At 53.4% G+C, this 21,995-nt stretch overlaps 7 protein-coding genes across 7 annotated transcripts; all 7 read right to left on the bottom strand.

The window, feature by feature from the left end:
* Positions 1 to 344: 344 nt before the first annotated feature.
* Positions 345 to 1,898, bottom strand: LOC138520160 (uro-adherence factor A-like). Its single transcript, XM_069632642.1, has one exon. It carries the CDS (start codon positions 1,896 to 1,898, stop codon positions 345 to 347), a length of 1,554 nt encoding a protein of 517 aa, XP_069488743.1.
* A 48-nt stretch (positions 1,899 to 1,946) lies between these two features.
* On the bottom strand, positions 1,947 to 3,383 carry LOC138520159 (uro-adherence factor A-like). Its single transcript, XM_069632641.1, has one exon. The coding sequence runs from the start codon at positions 3,381 to 3,383 to the stop codon at positions 1,947 to 1,949; it is 1,437 nt and encodes a 478-aa protein (XP_069488742.1).
* A 417-nt stretch (positions 3,384 to 3,800) lies between these two features.
* On the bottom strand, positions 3,801 to 4,850 carry LOC138520158 (uro-adherence factor A-like). The gene has a single exon (XM_069632640.1). It carries the CDS (start codon positions 4,848 to 4,850, stop codon positions 3,801 to 3,803), a length of 1,050 nt encoding a protein of 349 aa, XP_069488741.1.
* A 111-nt stretch (positions 4,851 to 4,961) lies between these two features.
* On the bottom strand, positions 4,962 to 7,000 carry LOC138520157 (uro-adherence factor A-like). Its single transcript, XM_069632639.1, has 2 exons — positions 6,509 to 7,000; positions 4,962 to 6,401 (listed from the first exon to the last, which is right to left on the bottom strand). Exons 1-2 carry the CDS (start codon positions 6,998 to 7,000, stop codon positions 4,962 to 4,964), a joined length of 1,932 nt encoding a protein of 643 aa, XP_069488740.1.
* Positions 7,001 to 7,156: 156 nt separating this feature from the next.
* LOC138520156 (uro-adherence factor A-like) lies at positions 7,157 to 8,620 on the bottom strand. The gene has a single exon (XM_069632638.1). It carries the CDS (start codon positions 8,618 to 8,620, stop codon positions 7,157 to 7,159), a length of 1,464 nt encoding a protein of 487 aa, XP_069488739.1.
* A 39-nt stretch (positions 8,621 to 8,659) lies between these two features.
* LOC138520154 (major royal jelly protein 5-like) lies at positions 8,660 to 9,592 on the bottom strand. The gene has a single exon (XM_069632637.1). The coding sequence runs from the start codon at positions 9,590 to 9,592 to the stop codon at positions 8,660 to 8,662; it is 933 nt and encodes a 310-aa protein (XP_069488738.1).
* A 39-nt stretch (positions 9,593 to 9,631) lies between these two features.
* On the bottom strand, positions 9,632 to 11,697 carry LOC138520153 (uro-adherence factor A-like). The gene is made up of 2 exons (XM_069632636.1): positions 10,828 to 11,697; positions 9,632 to 10,774 (listed from the first exon to the last, which is right to left on the bottom strand). The coding sequence occupies exons 1-2, from the start codon at positions 11,695 to 11,697 to the stop codon at positions 9,632 to 9,634; spliced, it is 2,013 nt and encodes a 670-aa protein (XP_069488737.1).
* Positions 11,698 to 21,995: the final 10,298 nt, after the last annotated feature.

The raw sequence follows: 21,995 nt of genomic DNA, 5'->3' as shown, positions 1-21,995 counted from the left end.
ATTCTGGGACTTGTAGTGTAGCTTTTCTTAAAGGTTTGTACCAAGTTGGCATTCCCTTGAAAGCCAACACTGACCCCTTGCCAGCTTCTTTTCCTCCACTGCCTCCTTACTCTGCATGTTGTCCGCTGCCTCCTTACTCTGCATGCTGTCCGCTGCCTGCTCACTCGGCATGCTTTCCGCTGCCTCCTTACTCTGCATGCTGTCCACTGCCTCGTTACTCTGCATGTTGTCCACTGTCTCCTTACTCTGCATGCTTTCGCTGCCTCCTTACTCTGCATGCTGTCCGCTGCCTCCTTACTCAGGATGCTGTCCGCAGCCTCCTTACGCAGGATGCTGTCCACTGCCTACTTACTCTGCATGCTGTCCACTGCCTCCTTACCCTGCATGCTGTCCACTGCCTCATTACTCTGCATGCTGTCCGCTGCCTGCTTACTCTGCATGCTTTCTGTTGCCTCCTTACTCTGCATGCTGTCCGCTGCCTCCTTACTCTGCATGCTGTCCACTGCCTCCTTACTCTGCACGGTGTCCACTGCCCCCTTACTCTGCACGCTGCCCACTGCCTGCTTACTCTGCACGCTGTCCACTGCCTCCTTACTCTGCATGCTGTCCACCGCCTCCTTACTCTGCATGCGGTGCACTGCTTCCTTACTCTGCATGCTGTCCACTGCCTCCTTACTCTGTATGCTGTCCACTGCCTCCTTACTCTGCATGCTGTCCGCTGCCTCCTTAATCTGCATGCTGTCCACTGCCTCCTTACTCAGGAGGCTGTCCATTGCCTCCTTACTCTGCACACTGTCCACTGCCCACTTACTCTGCATGATGTCCACTGCTTCCTTACTCTGCATGCGGTCCACTGCTTCCTTACTCTGCATGCTGTCCACTGCCTCCTTACTCTGGATGCTGTCCACTGCCTCCTTACTCTGCGTGCTGTCTGCTGCCTCCTTAATCTGCATGCTCTCCACTGCCTCCTTACTCAGGAGGCTGTCCACTGCCTCCTTACTCTGCATGCTGTCCACTGCCTCCTTACCCTGCATGCTGTCCACTGCCTCCTTGCTCTGTATGATGTCCACTGCCTCCTTACTCTGCATGCTGTCCGCTGCCTCCGTACTCTGCATGCTGTCCACTGCCTCCTTGCTCTGCATGCTGTCCACTGCTTCCTTACTCTGCATGCGGTCCACTGCTTCTTTACTCTGCATGCTGTCCACTGCCTCCTTACTCTGTATGATGTCCACTGCCTCCTTACTCTGCATGCTGTCCACTGCCTCCTTACTCTGCATGATGTCCACTGCCTTCTTACTCTGCATGCGGTCCACTGCTTCCTTACTCTGCATGCTGTCCACTGCCTCCTTACTCTGTGTGCTGTCCACTTCCTCCTTACTCTGCACGCTATCCACTGCCTCCTTAATCTGCATGCTGTCCACTGCCTCCTTACTCAGCATGTGGTCCACTGCTTCGTTACTCTGCTTGCTGTCCACTGCCTCCTTACTCTGCATGATGTCCACTGCCTCCTTACTCTGCATGCGGTCCACTGCTTCCTTACTCTGCATGCTGTCCACTGCCTCCTTACTCTGCATGCTGTCCACTGCCTCCATACTCTGCATGCTGTCCACTGCCTCCTTACTCTCCATGCGATCCACTGCTTCCTTACTCTGCATGCTGTCCACTGCTTCCTTACTCTGCATGCTGTCCACTGCCTCCTTACTCTGTATGATGTCCACTGCCTCCTTACTCTGCATGCTGTTCACTGCCTCCTTAATCTGCATGCTGTCCACTGCCTCCTTACTTAGGAGGTTGTCCACTGCCTCCTTACTCTGCATGCTGTCCACTGCCTCCTTACTATGTATGATGTCCACTCCCTCCTTACTCTGCATGCGGTCCACTGCTTCCTTACTCTGCATGCTGTCCACTGCCTCCTTACTCTGTATGATGTCCACTGCCTCCTTACTCTACATGCTGTCCACTGCCTCCTTACTCTGCATGATGTCCACTGCCTCCTTACTCTGCATGCGGTCAACTGCTTCCTTACTCTGCATGCTGTCAACTGCCCCCTTACTCTGTATGCTGTTCACTGCCTCCTTACTCTGCATGCTGTCCGCTGCCTCCTTAATCTGCATGCTGTCCACTGCCTCCTTACTCAGGAGGATGTCCACTGCCTCCTTACTCTGCACACTGTCCACTGCATCCTTACTCTGCATGCTGTCCACTGCCTCCTTACTCTGCATGCGGTCCACTGCTTCGTTACTCTCCTTGCTGTCCACTGCCTCCTTACTCTGCATGATGTCCACTGCCTCCTTACTATGCATGTGGTCCACTTCTTCCTTACTCTGCATGCTGTCCACTGCCTCCTTACTCTGCATGCTGTCCACTGCCTCCTTATTCAGGAGGCTGTCCACTGCCTCCTTACTCTGCACACTGTCCACTGCCTCCTTACTCTGCATGCTGTCCACTGCCTCCTTACTCTCCATGCGGTCCACTGCTTCCTTACTCTGCATGCTGTACACTGCCTCCTTACTCTGTATGATGTCCACTGCCTCCTTACTCTGCATGCTGTCCGCTGCCTCCTTAATCTGCATGCTGTCCACTGCCTCCTTACTCAGGAGGCTGTCCATTGCCTCCTTACTCTGCATGCTGTCCACTGCCTCTTTACTATGTATGATGTCCACTCCCTCCTTACTCTGCATGCTGTCCACTGCCTCCTTAATCTGCATGCTGTCCACTGCCTCCTTACTCAGGAGGATGTCCACTGCCTCCTTACTCTGCACACTGTCCACTGCATCCTTACTCTGCATGCTGTCCACTGCCTCCTTACTCTGCATGCGGTCCACTGCTTCGTTACTCTCCTTGCTGTCCACTGCCTCCTTACTCTGCATGATGTCCACTGCCTCCTTACTATGCATGTGGTCCACTGCTTCCTTACTCTGCATGCTGTCCACTGCCTCCTTACTCTGCATGCTGTCCACTGCCTCCTTATTCAGGAGGCTGTCCACTGCCTCCTTACTCTGCACACTGCCCACTGCCTCCTTACTCTGCATGCTGTCCACTGCCTCCTTACTCTCCATGCGGTCCACTGCTTCCTTACTCTGCATGCTGTCCACTGCCTCCTTACTCTGTATGATGTCCACTGCCTCCTTACTCTGCATGCTGTCAACTGCCCCCTTACTCTGTATGCTGTTCACTGCCTCCTTACTCTGCATGCTGTCCGCTGCCTCCTTAATCTGCATGCTGTCCACTGCCTCCTTACTCAGGAGGCTGTCCACTGCCTCCTTACTCTGCATGCTGTCCACTGCCTCTTTACTATGTATGATGTCCACTCCCTCCTTACTCTGCATGCTGTCCGCTGCCTCCGTACTCTGCATGCTGTCCACTGCCTCCTTGCTCTGCATGCTGTCCACTGCCTACTTACTCTACATGCTGTCCACTGCCTCCTTACTCTGCATGATGTCCACTGCCTCCTTACTCTGCATGCGGTCAACTGCTTCCTTACTCTGCATGCTGTCAACTGCCCCCTTACTCTGTATGCTGTTCACTGCCTCCTTACTCTGCATGCTGTCCGCTGCCTCCTTAATCTGCATGCTGTCCACTGCCTCCTTACTCAGGAGGATGTCCACTGCCTCCTTACTCTGCACACTGTCCACTGCATCCTTACTCTGCATGCTGTCCACTGCCTCCTTACTTTGCATGCTGTCCACTGCCTCCTTACTCTGCACGCTGTCCACTGCCTCCATACTCTGCATGCTGTCCGCTGCCTCCTAAATCTGCATGCTGTCCACTGCCTCCTTACTCAGGAAGCTGTCCACTGCCTACTTACTCTGCACGCTGTCCACTGCCTCCTTACTCTGCATGCTGTCCACTGCTTCCTTACTCTGCATGCTGTCCACTGCCTCCTTACTCTGTATGATGTCCACTGCCTCCTTACTCTGCATGCTGTCCGCTGCCTCCTTAATCTGCATGCTGTCCACTGCCTCCTTACTCAGGAGGTTGTCCACTGCCTCCTTACTCTGCATGCTGTCCACTGCCTCCTTACTACGTATGATGTCCACTCCCTCCTTACTCTGCATGCTGTCCGCTGCCTCCGTACTCTGCATGCTGTCCACTGCCTCCTTGCTCTGCATGCTGTCCACTGCTTCCTTACTCTGCATGCGGTCCACTGCTTCCTTACTCTGCACGCTTTCCACTGCCTCCTTACTCTGTATGATGTCCACTGCCTCCTTACTCTGCATGCTGTCCACTGCCTCCTTACTCTGCATGCTGTCCACTGCCTCCTTACTCTCCATGCGGTCCACTGCTTCCTTACTCTGCATGCTGTCCACTGCCTCCTTACTCTGTATGATGTCCACTGCCTCCTTACTCTGCATGCTGTCCGCTGCCTCCTTAATCTGCATGCTGTCCACTACCTCCTTACTCAGGAGGCTGTCCACTGCCTCCTTACTCTGCATGCTGTCCACTGCCTCTTTACTATGTATGATGTCCACTCCCTCTTTACTCTGCATGCTGTCCGCTGCCTCCGTACTCTGCATGCTGTCCACTGCCTCCTTGCTCTGCATGCTGTCCACTGCCTCCTTACTCTGCATGCGGTCCACTGCTTCCTTACTCTGCATGCTGTCCACTGCCTCCTTACTCTGTATGATGTCCACTGCCTCCTTACTCTGCATGCTGTCCACTGCCTCCTTACTCTGCATGCGGTCCACTGCTTTCTTAATCTGCATGCTGCCCACTGCCTCCTTACTCTGTATGATGTCCACTGCCTCCTTACTCTGCATGCTGTCCGCTGCCTCCTTACTCTGCATGCTGTCCACTCCCTCCTTACTCTGCATGCTGTCCACTGCCTCCTTACTCTGCATGCTGTCCATTGCCTCCTTACTCTACATGCTGCCCACTGCCTCCATACTCTGCATGCTGTCCGCTGCCTCCTTAATCTGCATGCTGTCCACTGCCTCCTTACTCAGGAGGCTGTCCACAGCCTACTTACTCTGCACGCTGTCCACTGCCTCCTTACTCTGCATGCTGTCCACTGCTTCCTTACTCTGCATGCTGTCCACTGCCTCCTTACTCTGTATGATGTCCACTGCCTCCTTACTCTGCATGCTGTCCGCTGCCTCCTTAATCTGCATGCTGTCCACTGCCTCCTTACTCAGGAGGTTGTCCACTGCCTCCTTACTCTGCATGCTGTCCACTGCCTCCTTACTACGTATGATGTCAACTCCCTCCTTACTCTGCATGCTGTCCGCTGCCTCCATACTCTGCATGCTGTCCACTGCCTCCTTGCTCTGCATGCTGTCCACTGCTTCCTTACTCTGCATGCGGTCCACTGCTTCCTTACTCTGCATGCTGTCCACTGCCTCCTTACTCTGTATGATGTCCACTGCCTCCTTACTCTGCATGCTGTCCACTGCCTCCTTACTCTGCATGATGTCCACTGCCTTCTTACTCTGCATGCGGTCCACTGCTTCCTTACTCTGCATGCTGTCCACTGCCTCCTTACTCTGTGTGCTGTCCACTGCTTCCTTACTCTCCACGCTGTCCACTGCCTCCTTACTCTGCATGATGTCCACTGCCTCCTTCCTCTGCATGCGGTCCACTGCTTCCTTACTCTGCATGCTGTCCACTGCCTCCTTACTCTGCATGCTGTCCACTGCCTCCATACTCTGCATGCTGTCCACTGCCTCCTTACTCTCCATGCGGTCCACTGCTTCCTTACTCTGCATGCTGTCGACTGCTTCCTTACTCTGCATGCTGTCCACTGCCTCCTTACTCTGTATGATGTCCACTGCCTCCTTACTCTGCATGCTGTTCACTGCCTTCTTAATCTGCATGCTGTCCACTGCCTTCTTATTCAGGAGGTTGTCCACTGCCTCCTTACTCTGCATGCTGTCCACTGCCTCCTTACTATGTATGATGTCCACTCCCTCCTTACTCTGCATACTGTACGCTTCCTCCGTACCCTGCATGCTGTCCACTGCCTCCTTGCTCTGCATGCTGTCCACTGCCTCCTTCCTCTGCATGCGGTCCACTGCTTCCTTACTCTGCATGCTGTCCACTGCCTCCTTACTCTGTATGATGTCCACTGCCTCCTTACTCTGCATGCTGTCCACTGCCTCCTTACTCTGCATGATGTCCACTGCCTCCTTACTGTGCATGCAGTCCACTGCTTCCTTACTCTGCATGCTGTCAACTGCCTCCTTACTCTGTATGCTGTCCACTGCCTCCTTACTCTGCATGCTGTCCGCTGCCTCCTTAATCTGCATGCTGTCCTTTGCCTCCTTACTCAGGAGGATGTCCACTGCCTCCTTACTCTGCACACTGTCCACTGCATCCTTACTCTGCATGCTGTCCACTGCCTCCTTACTCTGCATGCGGTCAACTGCTTCGTTACTCTCCTTGCTGTCCACTGCCTCCTTACTCTGCATGATGTCCACTGCCTCCTTACTATGCATGCGGGCCACTGCTTCGTTACTCTCCTTGCGGTCCACTGCTTCCTTACTCTGCATGCTGTCCACTGCCTCCTTACTCTGTATGATGTCCACTGCCTATTACTCTGCATGCTGTCCGCTGCCTCCTTAATCTGCATGCTGTCCACTGCCTCCTTACTCAGGAGGCTGTCCACTGCCTCTTTACTATGTATGATGTCCACTCCCTCCTTACTCTGCATGCTGTCCGCTGCCTCCGTACTCTGCATGCTGTCCACTGCCTCCTTACTCTGCATGCGGTCCACTGCTTCCTTACTCTGCATGCTGTCCACTGCCTCCTTACTCTGTATGATGTCCACTGCCTCCTTACTCTGCATGCTGTCCACTGCCTCCTTACTCTGCATGCGGTCCACTGCCTCCTTACTCTGCATGCTGTCCGCTGCCTCTTTACTCTGCATGCTGTCCACTCCCTCCTTACTCTGCATGCTGTCCACTGCCTCCTTACTCTGCATGCTGTCCACTGCCTCCTTACTCTGCATGCTGTCCACTGCCTCCATACTCTGCATGCTGTCCGCTGCCTTCTTAATCTGCATGCTGTCCACTGCCTCCTTACTCAGGAGGCTGTCCACTGCCTACTTACTCTGCACGCTGTCCACTGCCTCCTTACTCTGCATGCTGTCCACTGCTTCCTTACTCTGCATGCTGTCCACTGCCTCCTTACTCTGTATGATGTCCACTGCCTCCTTACTCTACATGCTGTCCGCTGCCTCCTTAATCTGCATGCTGTCCACTGCCTCCTTACTCAGGAGGTTGTCCACTGCCTCCTTACTCTGCATGCTTTCCACTGCCTCCTTACTACGTATGATGTCCACTCCCTCCTTACTGTGCATGCTGTCCGCTGCCTCCGTACTCTGCATGCTGTCCACTGCCTCCTTGCTCTGCATGCTGTCCACTGCTTCCTTACTCTGCATGCGGTCCACTGCTTCCTTACTCTGCATGCTGTCCACTGCCTCCTTACTCTGTATGATGTCCACTGCCTCCTTACTCTGCATGCTGTCCACTGCCTCCTTACTCTGCATGATGTCCACTGCCTTCTTACTCTGCATGCGGTCCACTGCTTCCTTACTCTGCATGCTGTCCACTGCCTCCTTACTCTGTGTGCTGTCCACTGCCTCCTTACTCTGCACGCTGTCCACTGCCTCCTTAATCTGCATGCTGTCCACTGCCTCCTTACTCTGCATGCGGTCCACTGCTTCGTTACTCTTCTTGCTGTCCACTGCCTCCTTACTCTGCATGATGTCCACTGCCTCCTTACTCTGCATGCGGTCCACTGCTTCCTTACTCTGCATGCTGTCCACTGCCTCCTTACTCTGCATGCTGTCCACTGCCTCCATACTCTCCATGCGGTCCACTGCTTCCTTACTCTGCATGCTGTCCACTGCCTCCTTACTCTGCATGCTGTCCACTGCCTCCTTACTCTCCATGCGGTCCACTGCTTCCTTACTCTGCATTCTGTTCACTGCTTCCTTACTCTGCATGCTGTCCACTGCCTCCTTACTCTGCATGATGTCCACTGCCTCCTTACTCTGCATGCGGTCCACTGCTTCCTTACTCTGCATGCTGTCCACTGCCTCCTTACTCTGCATGCTGTCCACTGCCTCCATACTCTCCATGCGGTCCACTGCTTCCTTACTCTGCATGCTGTCCACTGCCTCCTTACTCTGCATGCTGTCCACTGCCTCCTTACTCTCCATGCGGTCCACTGCTTCCTTACTCTGCATTCTGTCCACTGCTTCCTTACTCTGCATGCTGTCCGCTGCCTCCGTACTCTGCATGCTGTCCACTGCCTCCTTACTCTGCATGCGGTCCACTGCTTCCTTACTCTGCATGCTGTCCACTGCCTCCTTACTCTGTATGATGTCCACTGCCTCCTTACTCTGCATGCTGTCCACTGCCTCCTTACTCTGCATGCGGTCCACTGCTTCCTTACTCTGCATGCTGTCCACTGCCTCCTTACTCTGTATGATGTCCACTGCCTCCTTACTCTGCATGCTGTCCGCTGCCTCTTTACTCTGCATGCTGTCCACTCCCTCCTTACTCTGCATGCTGTCCACTGCCTCCTTACTCTGCATGCTGTCCACTGCCTCCTTACTCTGCATGCTGTCCACTGCCTCCATACTCTGCATGCTGTCCGCTGCCTTCTTAATCTGCATGATGTCCACTGCCTCCTTACTCAGGAGGCTGTCCACTGCCTACTTACTCTGCACGCTGTCCACTGCCTCCTTACTCTGCATGCTGTCCACTGCTTCCTTACTCTGCATGCTGTCCACTGCCTCCTTACTCTGTATGATGTCCACTGCCTCCTTACTCTGCATGCTGTCCGCTGCCTCCTTAATCTGCATGCTGTCCACTGCCTCCTTACTCAGGAGGTTGTCCACTGCCTCCTTACTCTGCATGCTGTCCACTGCCTCCTTACTCTGCATGCTGTCCACTGCCTCCTTACTCTCCATGCGGTCCACTGCTTCCTTACTCTGCATTCTGTCCGCTGCTTCCTTACTCTGCATGCTGTCCACTGCCTCCTTACTCTGCATGATGTCCACTGCCTCCTTACTCTGCATGTGGTCCACTGCTTCCTTACTCTGCATGCTGTCCACTGCCTCCTTACTCTGCATGCTGTCCACTGCCTCCATACTCTCCATGCGGTCCACTGCTTCCTTACTCTGCATGCTGTCCACTGCCTCCTTACTCTGCATGCTGTCCACTGCCTCCTTACTCTCCATGCAGTCCACGGCTTCCTTACTCTGCATTCTGTCCACTGCTTCCTTACTCTGCATGCTGTCCGCTGCCTCCGTACTCTGCATGCTGTCCACTGCCTCCTTACTCTGCATGCGGTCCACTGCTTCCTTACTCTGCATGCTGTCCACTGCCTCCTTACTCTGTATGATGTCCACTGCCTCCTTACTCTGCATGCTGTCCACTGCCTCCTTACTCTGCATGCGGTCCACTGCTTCCTTACTCTGCATGCTGTCCGCTGCCTCTTTACTCTGCATGCTGTCCACTCCCTCCTTACTCTGCATGCTGTCCACTGCCTCCTTACTCTGCATGCTGTCCACTGCCTCCTTACTCTGCATGCTGTCCACTGCCTCCATACTCTGCATGCTGTCCGCTGCCTTCTTAATCTGCATGCTGTCCACTGCCTCCTTACTCAGGAGGCTGTCCACTGCCTACTTACTCTGCACGCTGTCCACTGCCTCCTTACTCTGCATGCTGTCCACTGCTTCCTTACTCTGCATGCTGTCCACTGCCTCCTTACTCTGTATGATGTCCACTGCCTCCTTACTCTGCATGCTGTCCGCTGCCTCCTTAATCTGCATGCTGTCCACTGCCTCCTTACTCAGGAGGTTGTCCACTGCCTCCTTACTCTGCATGCTGTCCCCTGCCTCCTTACTAGGTATGATGTGCACTCCCTCCTTACTGTGCATGCTGTCCGCTGCCTCCGTACTCTGCATGCTGTCCACTGCCTCCTTGCTCTGCATGCTGTCCACTGCTTTCTTACTCTGCATGCGGTCCACTGCTTCCTTACTCTGCATGCTGTCTACTGCCTCCTTACTCTGTATGATGTCCACTGCCTCCTTACTCTGCATGCTGTCCACTGCCTCCTTACTCTGCATGATGTCCACTGCCTTCTTACTCTGCATGCGGTCCACTGCTTCCTTACTCTGCATGCTGTCCACTGCCTCCTTACTCTGTGTGCTGTCCACTGCCTCCTTACTCTGCACGCTGTCCACTGCCTCCTTAATCTGCATGCTGTCCACTGCCTCCTTACTCTGCATGCGGTCCACTGCTTCGTTACTCTTCTTGCTGTCCACTGCCTCCTTACTCTGCATGATGTCCACTGCCTCCTTACTCTGCATGCTGTCCACTGCCTCCTTACTCTGCATGCTGTCCACTGCCTCCATACTCTCCATGCGGTCCACTGCTTCCTTACTCTGCATGCTGTCCACTGCCTCCTTACTCTGCATGCTGTCCACTGCCTCCTTACTCTCCATGCGGTCCACTGCTTCCTTACTCTGCATTCTGTCCACTGCTTCCTTACTCTGCATGCTGTCCACTGCCTCCTTACTCTGTATGATGTCCACTGCCTCCTTACTCTGCATGCTGTTCACTGCCTCCTTAATCTGCATGCTGTCCACTGCCTCCTTACTCAGGAGGTTGTCCACTGCCTCCTTACACTGCATGCTGTCCACTGCCTCCTTACTATGTATGATGTCCACTCCCTCCTTACTCTGCATGCTGTCCGCTTCCTCCGTACCCTGCATGCTGTCCACTGCCTCCTTGCTCTGCATGCTGTCCACTGCCTCCTTACTCTGCGTGCGGTCCACTGCTTCCTTACTCTGCATGCTGTCCACTGCCTCCTTACTCTGTATGATGTCACTGCCTCCTTACTCTGCATGCTGTCCACTGCCTCCTTACTCTGCATGATGTCCACTGCCTCCTTACTCTGCATGCGGTCCACTGCTTCCTTACTCTGCATGCTGTCAACTGCCTCCTTACTCTGTATGCTGTCCACTGCCTCCTTACTCTGCATGCTGTCCGCTGCCTCCTTAATCTGCATGCTGTACACTGCCTCCTTACTCAGGAGGATGTCCACTGCCTCCTTACTCTGCACACTGTCCACTGCATCCCTACTCTGCATGCTGTCCACTGCCTCCTTACTCTGTATGATGTCCACTGCCTCCTTACTCTGCATGCTGTCCGCTGCCTCCTTAATCTGCATGCTGTCCACTGCCTCCTTACTCAGGAGGCTGTTCACTGCCTCCTTACTCTGCATGCTGTCCACTGCCTCTTTACTATGTATGATGTCCACTCCCTCCTTACTCTGCATGCTGTCCGCTACCTCCGTACTCTGCATGCTGTCCTCTGCCTCCTTGCTCTGCATGCTGTCCACTGCCTCCTTACTCTGCATGCGGTCCACTGCTTCCTTACTCTGCATGCTGTCCACTGCCTCCTTACTCTGTATGATGTCCACTGCCTCCTTACTCTGCATGCTGTCCACTGCCTCCTTACTCTGCATGCGGTCCACTGCTTCCTTACTCTGCATGCTGTCCACTGCCTCCTTACTCTGTATGATGTCCACTGCCTCCTTACTCTGCATGCTGTCCGCTGCCTCCTTACTCTGCATGCTGTCCACTCCCTCCTTACTCTGCATGCTGTCCACTGCCTCCTTACTCTGCATGCTGTCCACTTGCTCCTTTCTCCGCATGCTGTCCAATGCCGCCTTACTCTGCATGGCTGTGAAGTAGGGGTTTATCCAAGCACTTTCAGCTATTCCCCGGCTTGCCTTCCAGCGCAACCAGGAAGTGCTGTATTTCTGGCCTGAACTACCCTGCCAGCATCACCAGCATCGAAAGCGTCTTCTCTTAGCAACATGCCGTGTCATTCAGTCAAAGGTCACATGACGTAATTCGTGGTGCTGTCCTCATTATGCTAATTACTATAATAGAAACATAAAAAAACAGAGATGTTGTCAGTTATGTTCCGTGTTATCAGCATACAGAACTCACATGCATGTATAAGAAGTGAAACTTGCCCCAACCTTCAACCATGTCCACACCTGCACCCTACCTCACCTCAACCTTCACCCATGTCCACACCTGTGCCCTACCTTACCCCAACCTTCAACCATGTCCACACCTGCGCCCTACCTCACCCCAACCTTCAAACATGTCTACACCTGCGCCCTTCCTCACCCCAACTTCACCCATGTCCACACCTGCGCCCTACCTCACCCCAACCTTCAAGCATGTCCACACCTGCACCCTATCTCACCCTTAACTTCAAACATGTCCACACCTGCGCCCTATCTCACCCCAACCTTCAAGCATGCCCACACCTGTGCCCAATCTCACCGCAACCTTCAAGCATGTCCACACCTGCGCCCTATCTCACCCCAACCTTCAAGCATTTCCACACCTGCACCCTACCTCACCCCAACCTTCAAGCATGTCCACACTTGCGCCCTATCTCACCCCAACCTTCAAGCATGTACACACCCACGCCCTACTCACCCCAACCTTCAAGCATTTCCACACCTGCACCCTACCTCACCCCAACCTTCAAGCATGTCCACACCTGCGTCCTATCTCACCCCAACCTTCACACATGTCCGCACCTGCACCCTACCTCACCCCAACCTTCAACCATGTCCACACCTGCACCCAATCTCACCCCAACCTTCACACATGTCCGCACCTGCACCCTACCTCACCCCAACCTTCAACCATGTCCACACCTGCGCCATACCTCACCCCAACCTTCACACATGTCCGCACCTGCACCCTACCTCACCTCAACCTTCACACATGTCCTCACCTGCACCCTACTCACCCCAACCTTCAACCATGTCCACACCTGCGCTCTACCTCACCCCAACCTTCACACATGTCCGCACCTGCACCCTACCTCACCCCAACCTTCAACCATGTCCACACCTGCGCCTTACCTCACTCCAACCTTCACACATGTCCGCACCTGCAACCTACCTCACCTCAACCTTCACACATGTCCTCACCTGCACCCCACTCACCCCAACCTTCAACCATGTCCACACCTGCGCCCTACCTCACCCCAACCTTCAAACATGTCCACACCTGCGCTCTACCTCACCCCAACCTTCACACATGTCCGCACTTGCACCCTTCCTCACCCCAACCTTCAACCATGTCCACATCTGCGCCCTACCTCACCCCAACCTTCACACATGTCCGCACCTGCACCCTACCTCACCCCAACCTTCACACATGTCCTCACCTGGACCCTACTCACCCCAAACTTCAACCATGTCCACACCTGCGCCTGTTAGACGATCCTCTGCACACCAGTTTGCTACACATCAGAACACTGCTCACATATCTCCACCATCCCCTCCCACGGTTCCAGGCTTAGGTGATTCGGTTAACCCAAAGAACCGGAAACCCCGTACCAGCTTTGGTGTACGGGCTCGATTGCAGCCCTTTCTGCATTGGCAATTGCCTTGGAGAGCGTATGGCAGAAGGGGCGGTGTTACGTCACCACGTCGGTCACGTGATCCAGAGTCACGTGTCCTTGTTGGACGTCACATGATCCAGAGACGTCACATGACTCCCAGACACACAGTATAAAGGTCTGAGAGACAGAACACTCATTGCTTCTCAGCTGGCTTCAGACCCTGTTTGGCGTTACTACTTGCTCCTTGCTATCTTGATCACGGAACTCTACCTCGGACTCCCTCGGACACCCCTTTTGTACCTTTGCTTGGAACTGTTGACCTGTTGCCGGATTTTGGACTTCACCTCGACTTGCCTTTGGATCATCCCTGGTTACCTTGCTGAACTTCTACGCCCTTTCCCTTCTTGGGATTCAAGTCAAGCCCTCTCTCCTACAGGTGGCTAGCCCTTCATCCACGCTAACCTGCGGTTCTACCATTCCAGGGACCGCCGCATCAACTGAGCCTCGAGCCTCTCTACTAGGTTACCTGGGTTACCCTTACACCAGATAGGTAAGACATTTTAGATCCTTTTGTTTATCTGACTGTGTTGTGATTGCCTGGTACTTAACCCCGTTCCTTCTCGACAGCAGCATCGGTGTTCCAGAGGCTCCGTGGATCTGGGAAGACATCTCCCACCTGTGGCCTCAAAGGTCGCACAGCGGGTTTCTATTAAGTTCCCCTGTGCGTCACTTGGGGACAGAGGACTCATCGGTCTACACGACACTCAAGTCAGAACAGACTGAGAAGCCGTATAGTCGTGTTTGACGATGCAGGGATCCACGGAAGAACCCATAGCTGCTTTAGTCCAGGCAATTACAATATTAAGGGCAGATATGGCAGCCGCGAACACAGTGATCCACCAAAGGTTGGATTCCATACAAAGTGTTCAGCATTCCCTTCCTGCAGACCCTGAGTTTGGAGATGCCAGCTCCTTCACTACACCCCCTCCCTTGGCTACTTCTACAGTCCCAACTCCAATGATCCTCCCATCTCCTTCCCCCCTGGCTGCTCCGGAACGCTATCAAGGTGACCCCAAGAAATTCAGAACCTTTGTTAATCAGTGCAAGTTACACTTCTTATGCAGACCTTTGGCTTTTCCTACTGCCACTACTAAAGCCACCTTCGCCCTCTCCCATTTAGCCGGAACGGCTGCCGCTTGGGCTAATCCCCTGCTAGAGAATAATAGCCCAGTCCTTTACGACTTTGATTTGTTGGTTCTAGAAATGTCCCGAGTATTCGATACTCGACACAAGGCGCAGTCTACGGATTTGGAGTTTTTGGAACTGACTCAGGGTAGAAGGACTTTGATAGAATACATCACCCGTTTCAATCAGCTAGTTGCAGAAACATCATGGCCAGAAAACAAGCGGGCGGTGGTATTTTATAGGGGGTTGAGTAATACCATGAAAGATGCTTTATCAGTGATCCCTTCTATGCCTACTCAGTATCAGGAATTGGTTGATCTCGTCTTGCAGGTAGATGCACGACGATCAGAGCGTAGAGCTGAATTGGGGGTCTCCTCCCATCCTACTCTTGCTAGCACTCCTGCTTCCAGTACAGAAGAACCTATGCAAGTGGGAGGTTTACGTAGTCCTATCACAACATCAGAGAGGGAACGTAGAAGGGTGGACAATGCATGCTTTTATTGTGGCACTACTGGACATATTGTGAAAGAGTGCCCTCGACGTCCCAAGAAGAGCCAGGTTTTTCGGATGGCTTGACCTTAGATCCGGAGAACAGGTCGAGTGTCCCGTCATCATCTCCGGGTACCTCTCTTGCCTTTGCTCGTGTCCAACCCGTCTCTGTAAAGGCTACTCTATGTCCCTCTACAGGCCTTCTTCATGCAGTCAATATCATCATTGATTCAGGTGCCACTGGTAATTACATAGCTATCGATTTGGCCCATTCCCTCAACCTACCTTTAGTGGTAAAAACACGACCGGAACATGTCCAAGCCGTAGACGGCTCTGCATTGGTTTCTGGTCCTGTTAGACACCAAACTGCACCCCTCTTGTTGAACATACAAGAAACACACACAGAAACCATATGTTTTGATTTAATTACCACACCCCAATTTGGTATCATACTAGGTATTCCATGGTTACGTGAACATAACCCACTGATCAATTGGCAGTCAGGCACTGTACTCTTCGAGTCCGAAGTCTGTCAGAATTACTGTCTCCCGGTCCATCAAGCCTCTGACACACCTTCTCGGGCCTTAGGAGCATTAGCTCAACTCACTGTTGATGATCCAGAGATTGTTCATTCGCATACTGTTGGGGGGTTGGTGTCTGGGATTCCTCCTGAGTACAATGCATTCGAATCGGTTTTCGATCGGGGCTCTTCCGAGGTACTTCCTCCACATAGACCATATGACTGCCCAATCGAATTACTTTCTGATTCCGCTATCCCTTCGGGCAGGATCTATTCTTTGTCCCCTTCGGAGGAACAAGCATTGAAAGAGTATGTACAGAATGCCTTACGTTTAGGACACATCCGTCCCTCCACTTCACCAGCAGCAAGTCCCATATTCTTTGTACCCAAGAAGGAGGGGGATTTACGCCCTTGTGTGGATTATCGGCGTCTTAACGCTATCACAAAAAAGGATAGATATCCAATCCCGTTAATCACCCCACTTCTGGACCATTTAACTCATGCTTCCGTTTTCACCAAGCTTGACCTACGTGGCGCATACAATTTAGTACGCGTTCGCGAGGGAGACGAGTGGAAAACGGCTTTCTGTACTCGTTACGGCTTGTAGGAATATTTAGTCATGCCTTTTGGCCTATGTAATGCCCCAGCCACATTCCAACGATTCATGAATGACATATTCAGGGATATTCTGGACGTTTACATGGTTGTGTATTTGGACGACATCTTAATCTTTTCTCGTGATCTTGATAACCATGTAAAGCATGTTCGAGAAGTACTATCCTGTTTGAGAGAACATTCCTTATTTGCCAAACCTGAGAAATGTCAGTTCCATAAAACTTCTGTTGAGTTTCTGGGTTTCCATATCACCCCTGGGGCGTTATCCATGAACAAATCTAAGGTCAAAGCAGTATTAGATTGGCCAGTACCCCAAACACTCAAGTCCTTGCAGGCCTTTTTGGGATTCGCTAACTTTTATAGACGTTTCATTTCTTCCTTTTCCACAATTGTTGCGCCGCTCACGGCTCTGACTAGTCCTCAGGTACCCTACCATTGGCACGGGGAACATCAGGAGGCTTTTGAGGCTCTGAAAACTGCTTTCACTACCGCACCGGTACTCCAGCACCCCAATCCTGATCTTCCGTTCATAGTAGAGGCAGATGCCTCTTCTTTTGCTCTTGGTGCGGTATTGTCACAAACGTGTCCTACAACAGGCAAATTACATCCAGTGGCATACCATTCCCGTAAGTTCTCCAGTACTGAGACTCATTACACTGTTACGGAGAAAGAACTCTTGGCTGTCATGGATGCCTTTCGTGTTTGGCGCCATCATCTTCTGGGGGCCAAACATCCCATCACGGTTTACTCAGATCACCGGAATTTGCAGGATCTGGCCTCATTGAAGTGCATTAATAGCAGACAGGTCCGATGGCATCTTTTCTTTTCCTCTTTTGATTTTCGTATCATGCATCGTCCTGGCACTGCACATGGAAAAGCAGACGCCTTGTCACGTTCCCCAGGGGGGGTCGTGTTGCCAACCTTTCCTGACACTGTTCTCGGAAAGAGTCATGTGATTTGTCTTTGTACACCTTCATTGTCGTTATTAGACTCGGTCCGATCTTGGACTAGCAATCACTCCGACCAGTTGCGAGAATGGGACCCCGTGTTTTCTGATGGGTTGCCTTTCGTACATGAACGTCTATTCCTTCCCACACCTGACACTCGTAATCTGGCCCTTGAGTGGTCTCATGATGCCCCTTTTAATGCCCATCCCGGTCAAGAGCGCACTTTAGATCTTCTCAAGCGCTGGTGTTGGTGGCCCTCTATGAGGCGCGATGTAGACTGCTATGTCAATTCATGTGCAGTGTGTGCTCAGGCTAAACATCGGAGAGGCCGACCGGTTGGGTTGCTACTTCCACTTCCAGTTCCTCCCAGGCCTTGGCATACACTGACTATGGATTTCGTTACCGATCTCCCCAAATCACAAGGATTTGACTCCATCTGGGTAGTGGTGGACACGTTTACAAAAATGGCTCGTTTTGTCCCTTGTAAAGGTATTCCTTCGGCCCCGGTCTTGGCGGACTTGTTTTTTGAACATGTGTTCATGTTATTCGGCCTCCCTTCGGTCATTATATCCGATCGAGGATCACAGTTCACCTCTCGGTTTTGGAGGTCGTTGACTAAATTGTTGGGCATTGATACCAGGTATTCTTCGGCATATCATCCTGAGACCGATGGGCAGACCGAAAGGACGAATCAATCTATGGAGCAGTATCTTCGCTGCCTTATATTGCAACATCAGACCTCCTGGTTGGCCGCTTTGCGGCTTGCTGAGTTCGCGTACAATAACGCGGCTCATTCAGCTACAGGTTATTCTCCTTTCTATGCCCTCTACGGCCAACATCCCAAGGTCTTGCCAGTCCCTGATGCTTCTGGTTCTTCGAATCCTGCGGCCACGACGTGTCTTAGGGATCTGTCTGCTGTACATGCTAGTACTGTGGTGCATCTCACGGAAGCGAAGACTGCCATGAAGGCCCGTGTGGATGGCAAACGTCTGGCTGCTCCCCCTCTGGTGGTGGGTTCTAGGGTCTGGTTGTCGTCACGTCACCTTCGCCTAGTGGATTGCCGGAAACTGCTACCTCGTTTTGTCGGCCCGTATGTGGTCTCACAGGTAGTGAATCCGGTGGCTTTTCGTCTGGTGCTTCCTAGTTCTTGGCGTATCCATCCTGTCTTCCATGTGTCCCTCCTCAAGCCTTGCCCCGATTCTGTCCGCCTTCGTACCCCTGTTGCACCGGTGTCCCTGTCCTCTCCTGATGTCTTTGAGGTGTCGGCCATTTTAGGGTCCCGATGGTTTAGGGGTAGGCTCCAATATCTGGTGGATTGGAAGGGTTACGGCCCGGAGGAGCGTTCATGGGTTTCCGCCTTGGATCTGAACGCCCCTCGGCTGGTGACCCGCTTCCATAAGGATCATCCGTCCAGCCCACGGGGTCGTGGGTCGTTGGGGGGGGCTATGTTAGACGATCCTCTGCACACCAGTTCGCTACACATCAGAACACTGCTCACATATCTCCACCATCCCCTCCCACGGTTCCAGGCTCAGGTGATTTGGTTAACCCAAAGAACCGGAAACCCCGTACCAGCTTTGGTGTACGGGCTCGATTGCAGCCCTTTCTGCATTGGCAATTGCCTTGGAGAGCGTATGGCAGAAGGGGCGGTGTTACGTCACCACGTCGGTCACGTGATCCAGAGTCACGTGTCCTTGTTGGACGTCACATGATCCAGAGACGTCACATGACTCCCAGACACACAGTATAAAGGTCTGAGAGACAGAACACTCATTGCTTCTCAGCTGGCTTCAGACCCTGTTTGGCGTTACTACTTGCTCCTTGCTATCTTGATCACGGAACTCTACCTCGGACTCCCTCGGACACCCCTTTTGTACCTTTGCTTGGAACTGTTGACCTGTTGCCGGATTTTGGACTTCACCTCGACTTGCCTTTGGATCATCCCTGGTTACCTTGCTGAACTTCTACGCCCTTTCCCTTCTTGGGATTCAAGTCAAGCCCTCTCTCCTACAGGTGGCTAGCCCTTCATCCACGCTAACCTGCGGTTCTACCATTCCAGGGACCGCCGCATCAACTGAGCCTCGAGCCTCTCTACTAGGTTACCTGGGTTACCCTTACACCAGATAGGTAAGACATTTTAGATCCTTTTGTTTATCTGACTGTGTTGTGATTGCCTGGTACTTAACCCCGTTCCTTCTCGACAGCAGCATCGGTGTTCCAGAGGCTCCGTGGATCTGGGAAGACATCTCCCACCTGTGGCCTCAAAGGTCGCACAGCGGGTTTCTATTAAGTTCCCCTGTGCGTCACTTGGGGACAGAGGACTCATCGGTCTACACGACACTCAAGTCAGAACAGCGCCCTACCTCACCCCAACCTTCAAACATGTCCACACCTGCGCTCTACCTCGCCCCAAACTTCACACATGTCCGCACCTGCATCCTACCTCACCCCAACCTTCAAACATGTCCACACCTGCGCCCTACCTCACCCCAACCTTCACACATGTCCGCACCTGCACCCTACCTTACCCCAACCTTCACACATGCCCTCACCTGCACCCTACTCACCCCAACCTTCAACCATGTCCACACCTGCGCCCTACCTCACCCCAAACTTCAAACATGTCCACACCTGCACCCTACCTCACCCCAACCTTCACACATGTCCGCACTTGCACCCTACCTCACCCCAACCTTCACACATGTCCGCACCTGCACCCTACCTCACCCCAACCTTCAAGCATGTCCACACCTGCACCCTACTCACTCCAACCTTCACCCATGTCCACACCTGCACCCTATCTCACCCCAACCTTCAAGCATGTCCTCACCTGTGCCCTATCTCACCCCAATCTTCACCCATGTCCACACCTGCGCCCTACCTCACCCCAACCTTCACACATGTCCGCACATGCACCCTACCTCACCCCAACCTTCACACATGTCCGCAACTGCACCCTACCTCACCCTGACCTTCAAGCATGTCCACACCTGCACCCTACTCACCCCAACCTTCCCCCAGGTCCACACCTGCACCCTATCTCACCCCAACCTTCAAGCATGTTCTTACCTGCGCCCTATCTCACCCCAACCTTCACCCATGTCCACACCTGCACCCTATCTCACCCCAACCTTCAAGCATGTCCTCACCAGCGGCATATCTCACCCCAACCTTCACCCATGTCCACACCTGCACCCTATCTCCCCCAACCTTCAAGCATGTCCATACCTGTGCCCTATCTCACCCCAACCTTCAAGCATGTCCACACCTGCGCCCTATCTCACCCCAACCTTCAACCATGTCCACACCTGCACCCTACCTCACCCCAACCTTCACACATGTCCACACCTGTGCCCTACCTCACCCCAACCTTCACACATGTCTGCACCTGCACCCTACCTCACCCCAACCTTCAACCATGTCCACACCTGCGCCCTACCTCACCCCAACCTTCAACCATGTCCACACCTGCGCCCTACCTCACCCCAACCTTCACACATGTCCTCACCTGCACCCTACTCACTCCAACCTTCAACCATGTCCACACCTGTGCCCTACCTCACCCCAACATTCAAACATGTCCTCACCTGCACCCTACTCACCCCAACCTTCAACCATATCCACACCTGAGCCCTACCACACCCCAAACTTCAACTATGTCCACACCTGTGCCATACCTCACCCCAACCTTCACACATGTCCGCACCTGCACGCTACCTCACCCCAAACTTCAACCATGTTCGCACCTGCACCCTACCTCACCCCAACCTTCACACATGTCCTCACCTGCACCCTACTCACCCCATCCTTCAACCATGCCCACACCTGTGCCCTACCTCACCCCAACCTTCAAACATGTCCACACCTGCGCCCTTCCTCACCCCAACCTTCATACATGTCCGCACCTGCACCCTACCTCACCCCAACCTTCACACATGTCCACACCTGCACCCTACCTCATCCCAACCTTCAAGCATGTCCACACCTGCACCCTACTCACCCCAACCTTCACCCATGTCCACATCTGCACCCTATCTCACCCCAACCTTCAAGCATGTCCTCACCTGCACCCTATCTCACCCCAACCTTCACCCATGTCCACACCTGCACCCTATCTCACCCCAACCTTCAAGCATGTCCTCACCTGCGCCCTATCTCACACCAACCTTCACCCATGTCCACACCTGCGCCCTATCTCACCCCAACCTTCAAGCATGTCCACATCTGTGCCCTATCTCACCCCAACCTTCAAGCATGTCCACACCTGCACCCTATCTCACCCCAACCTTCACACATGTCCGCACCTGCACCCTACCTCACCCCAACCTTCAACCATGTCCCCACCTGCACCCTACCTCACCCCAACCTTCACACATGTCCGCACCTTCGCCCTACCTCACCCCAACCTTCACACATGTCCGCACCTGTGCCCTACCTCACCCCAACCTTCACACATGTCCGCACCTGCACCCTACCTCACCCCAACCTTCAACCATGTCCACACCTGCGCCCTACCTCACCCCAACCTTCACACATGTCCGCACCTGCGCCCTACCTCACCCCAACCTTCACACATGTCCGCACCTGCACCCTACCTCACCCCAACCTTCAACCATGTCCACACCTGCGCCCTACCTCACACCAACCTTCACACACGTCCTCACCTGCACCCTACTCACCCCAACTTTCAACCATGTCCACACCTGCGCCCTACCTCACCCCAAACTTCAACCATGTCCACACCTGCGCCCTACCTCACCCCAACCTTCAAACATGTCCGCACCTGCACCCTACCTCACCCCAAACTTCAACCATGTCCACACCTGCACCCTACCTCACCCCAAC

The sequence above is a fragment of the Ambystoma mexicanum genome, chromosome 13, assembly GCF_040938575.1.
Source record: "Ambystoma mexicanum isolate Mex_15411 chromosome 13, UKY_AmexF1_1, whole genome shotgun sequence".
In the NCBI taxonomy this organism is placed as follows: Eukaryota; Metazoa; Chordata; class Amphibia; order Caudata; family Ambystomatidae; genus Ambystoma; species Ambystoma mexicanum.
The sequence above is the reverse complement of the archived record's forward strand: the minus strand, read 5'-3'. Positions and strand labels throughout refer to the sequence as shown.

Bases quoted from the DNA above. Each gene is read 5' to 3' on its own strand.
- LOC138520158 (XM_069632640.1), bottom strand. From the start codon at position 4,850: ATGGACAGCATGCAGAGTAAGGAGGCAGTGGACAGCATGCAGAGTAAG.
- LOC138520154 (XM_069632637.1), bottom strand. From the start codon at position 9,592: ATGCAGATTAAGAAGGCAGCGGACAGCATGCAGAGTATGGAGGCAGTG.
- LOC138520156 (XM_069632638.1), bottom strand. From the start codon at position 8,620: ATGCAGATTAAGAAGGCAGCGGACAGCATGCAGAGTATGGAGGCAGTG.
- LOC138520153 (XM_069632636.1), bottom strand. From the start codon at position 11,697: ATGCAGAGTAAGGCGGCATTGGACAGCATGCGGAGAAAGGAGCAAGTG. The intron at 10,775-10,827 runs GTAAGGAGGCAG...GACCGCACGCAG, and splicing joins AGGCAGTGACATCATACAGA to AGTAAGGAGGCAGTGGACAG.
- LOC138520157 (XM_069632639.1), bottom strand. From the start codon at position 7,000: ATGCAGATTAAGAAGGCAGCGGACAGCATGCAGAGTATGGAGGCAGTG. The intron at 6,402-6,508 runs GTAAGGAGGCAG...GACATCATGCAG, and splicing joins GGCAGTGGACATCATACAGA to AGTAAGGAGGCAGTGGACAG.
- LOC138520159 (XM_069632641.1), bottom strand. From the start codon at position 3,383: ATGCAGAGCAAGGAGGCAGTGGACAGCATGCAGAGTACGGAGGCAGCG.
- LOC138520160 (XM_069632642.1), bottom strand. From the start codon at position 1,898: ATGCAGAGTAAGGAAGCAGTGGACCGCATGCAGAGTAAGGAGGGAGTG.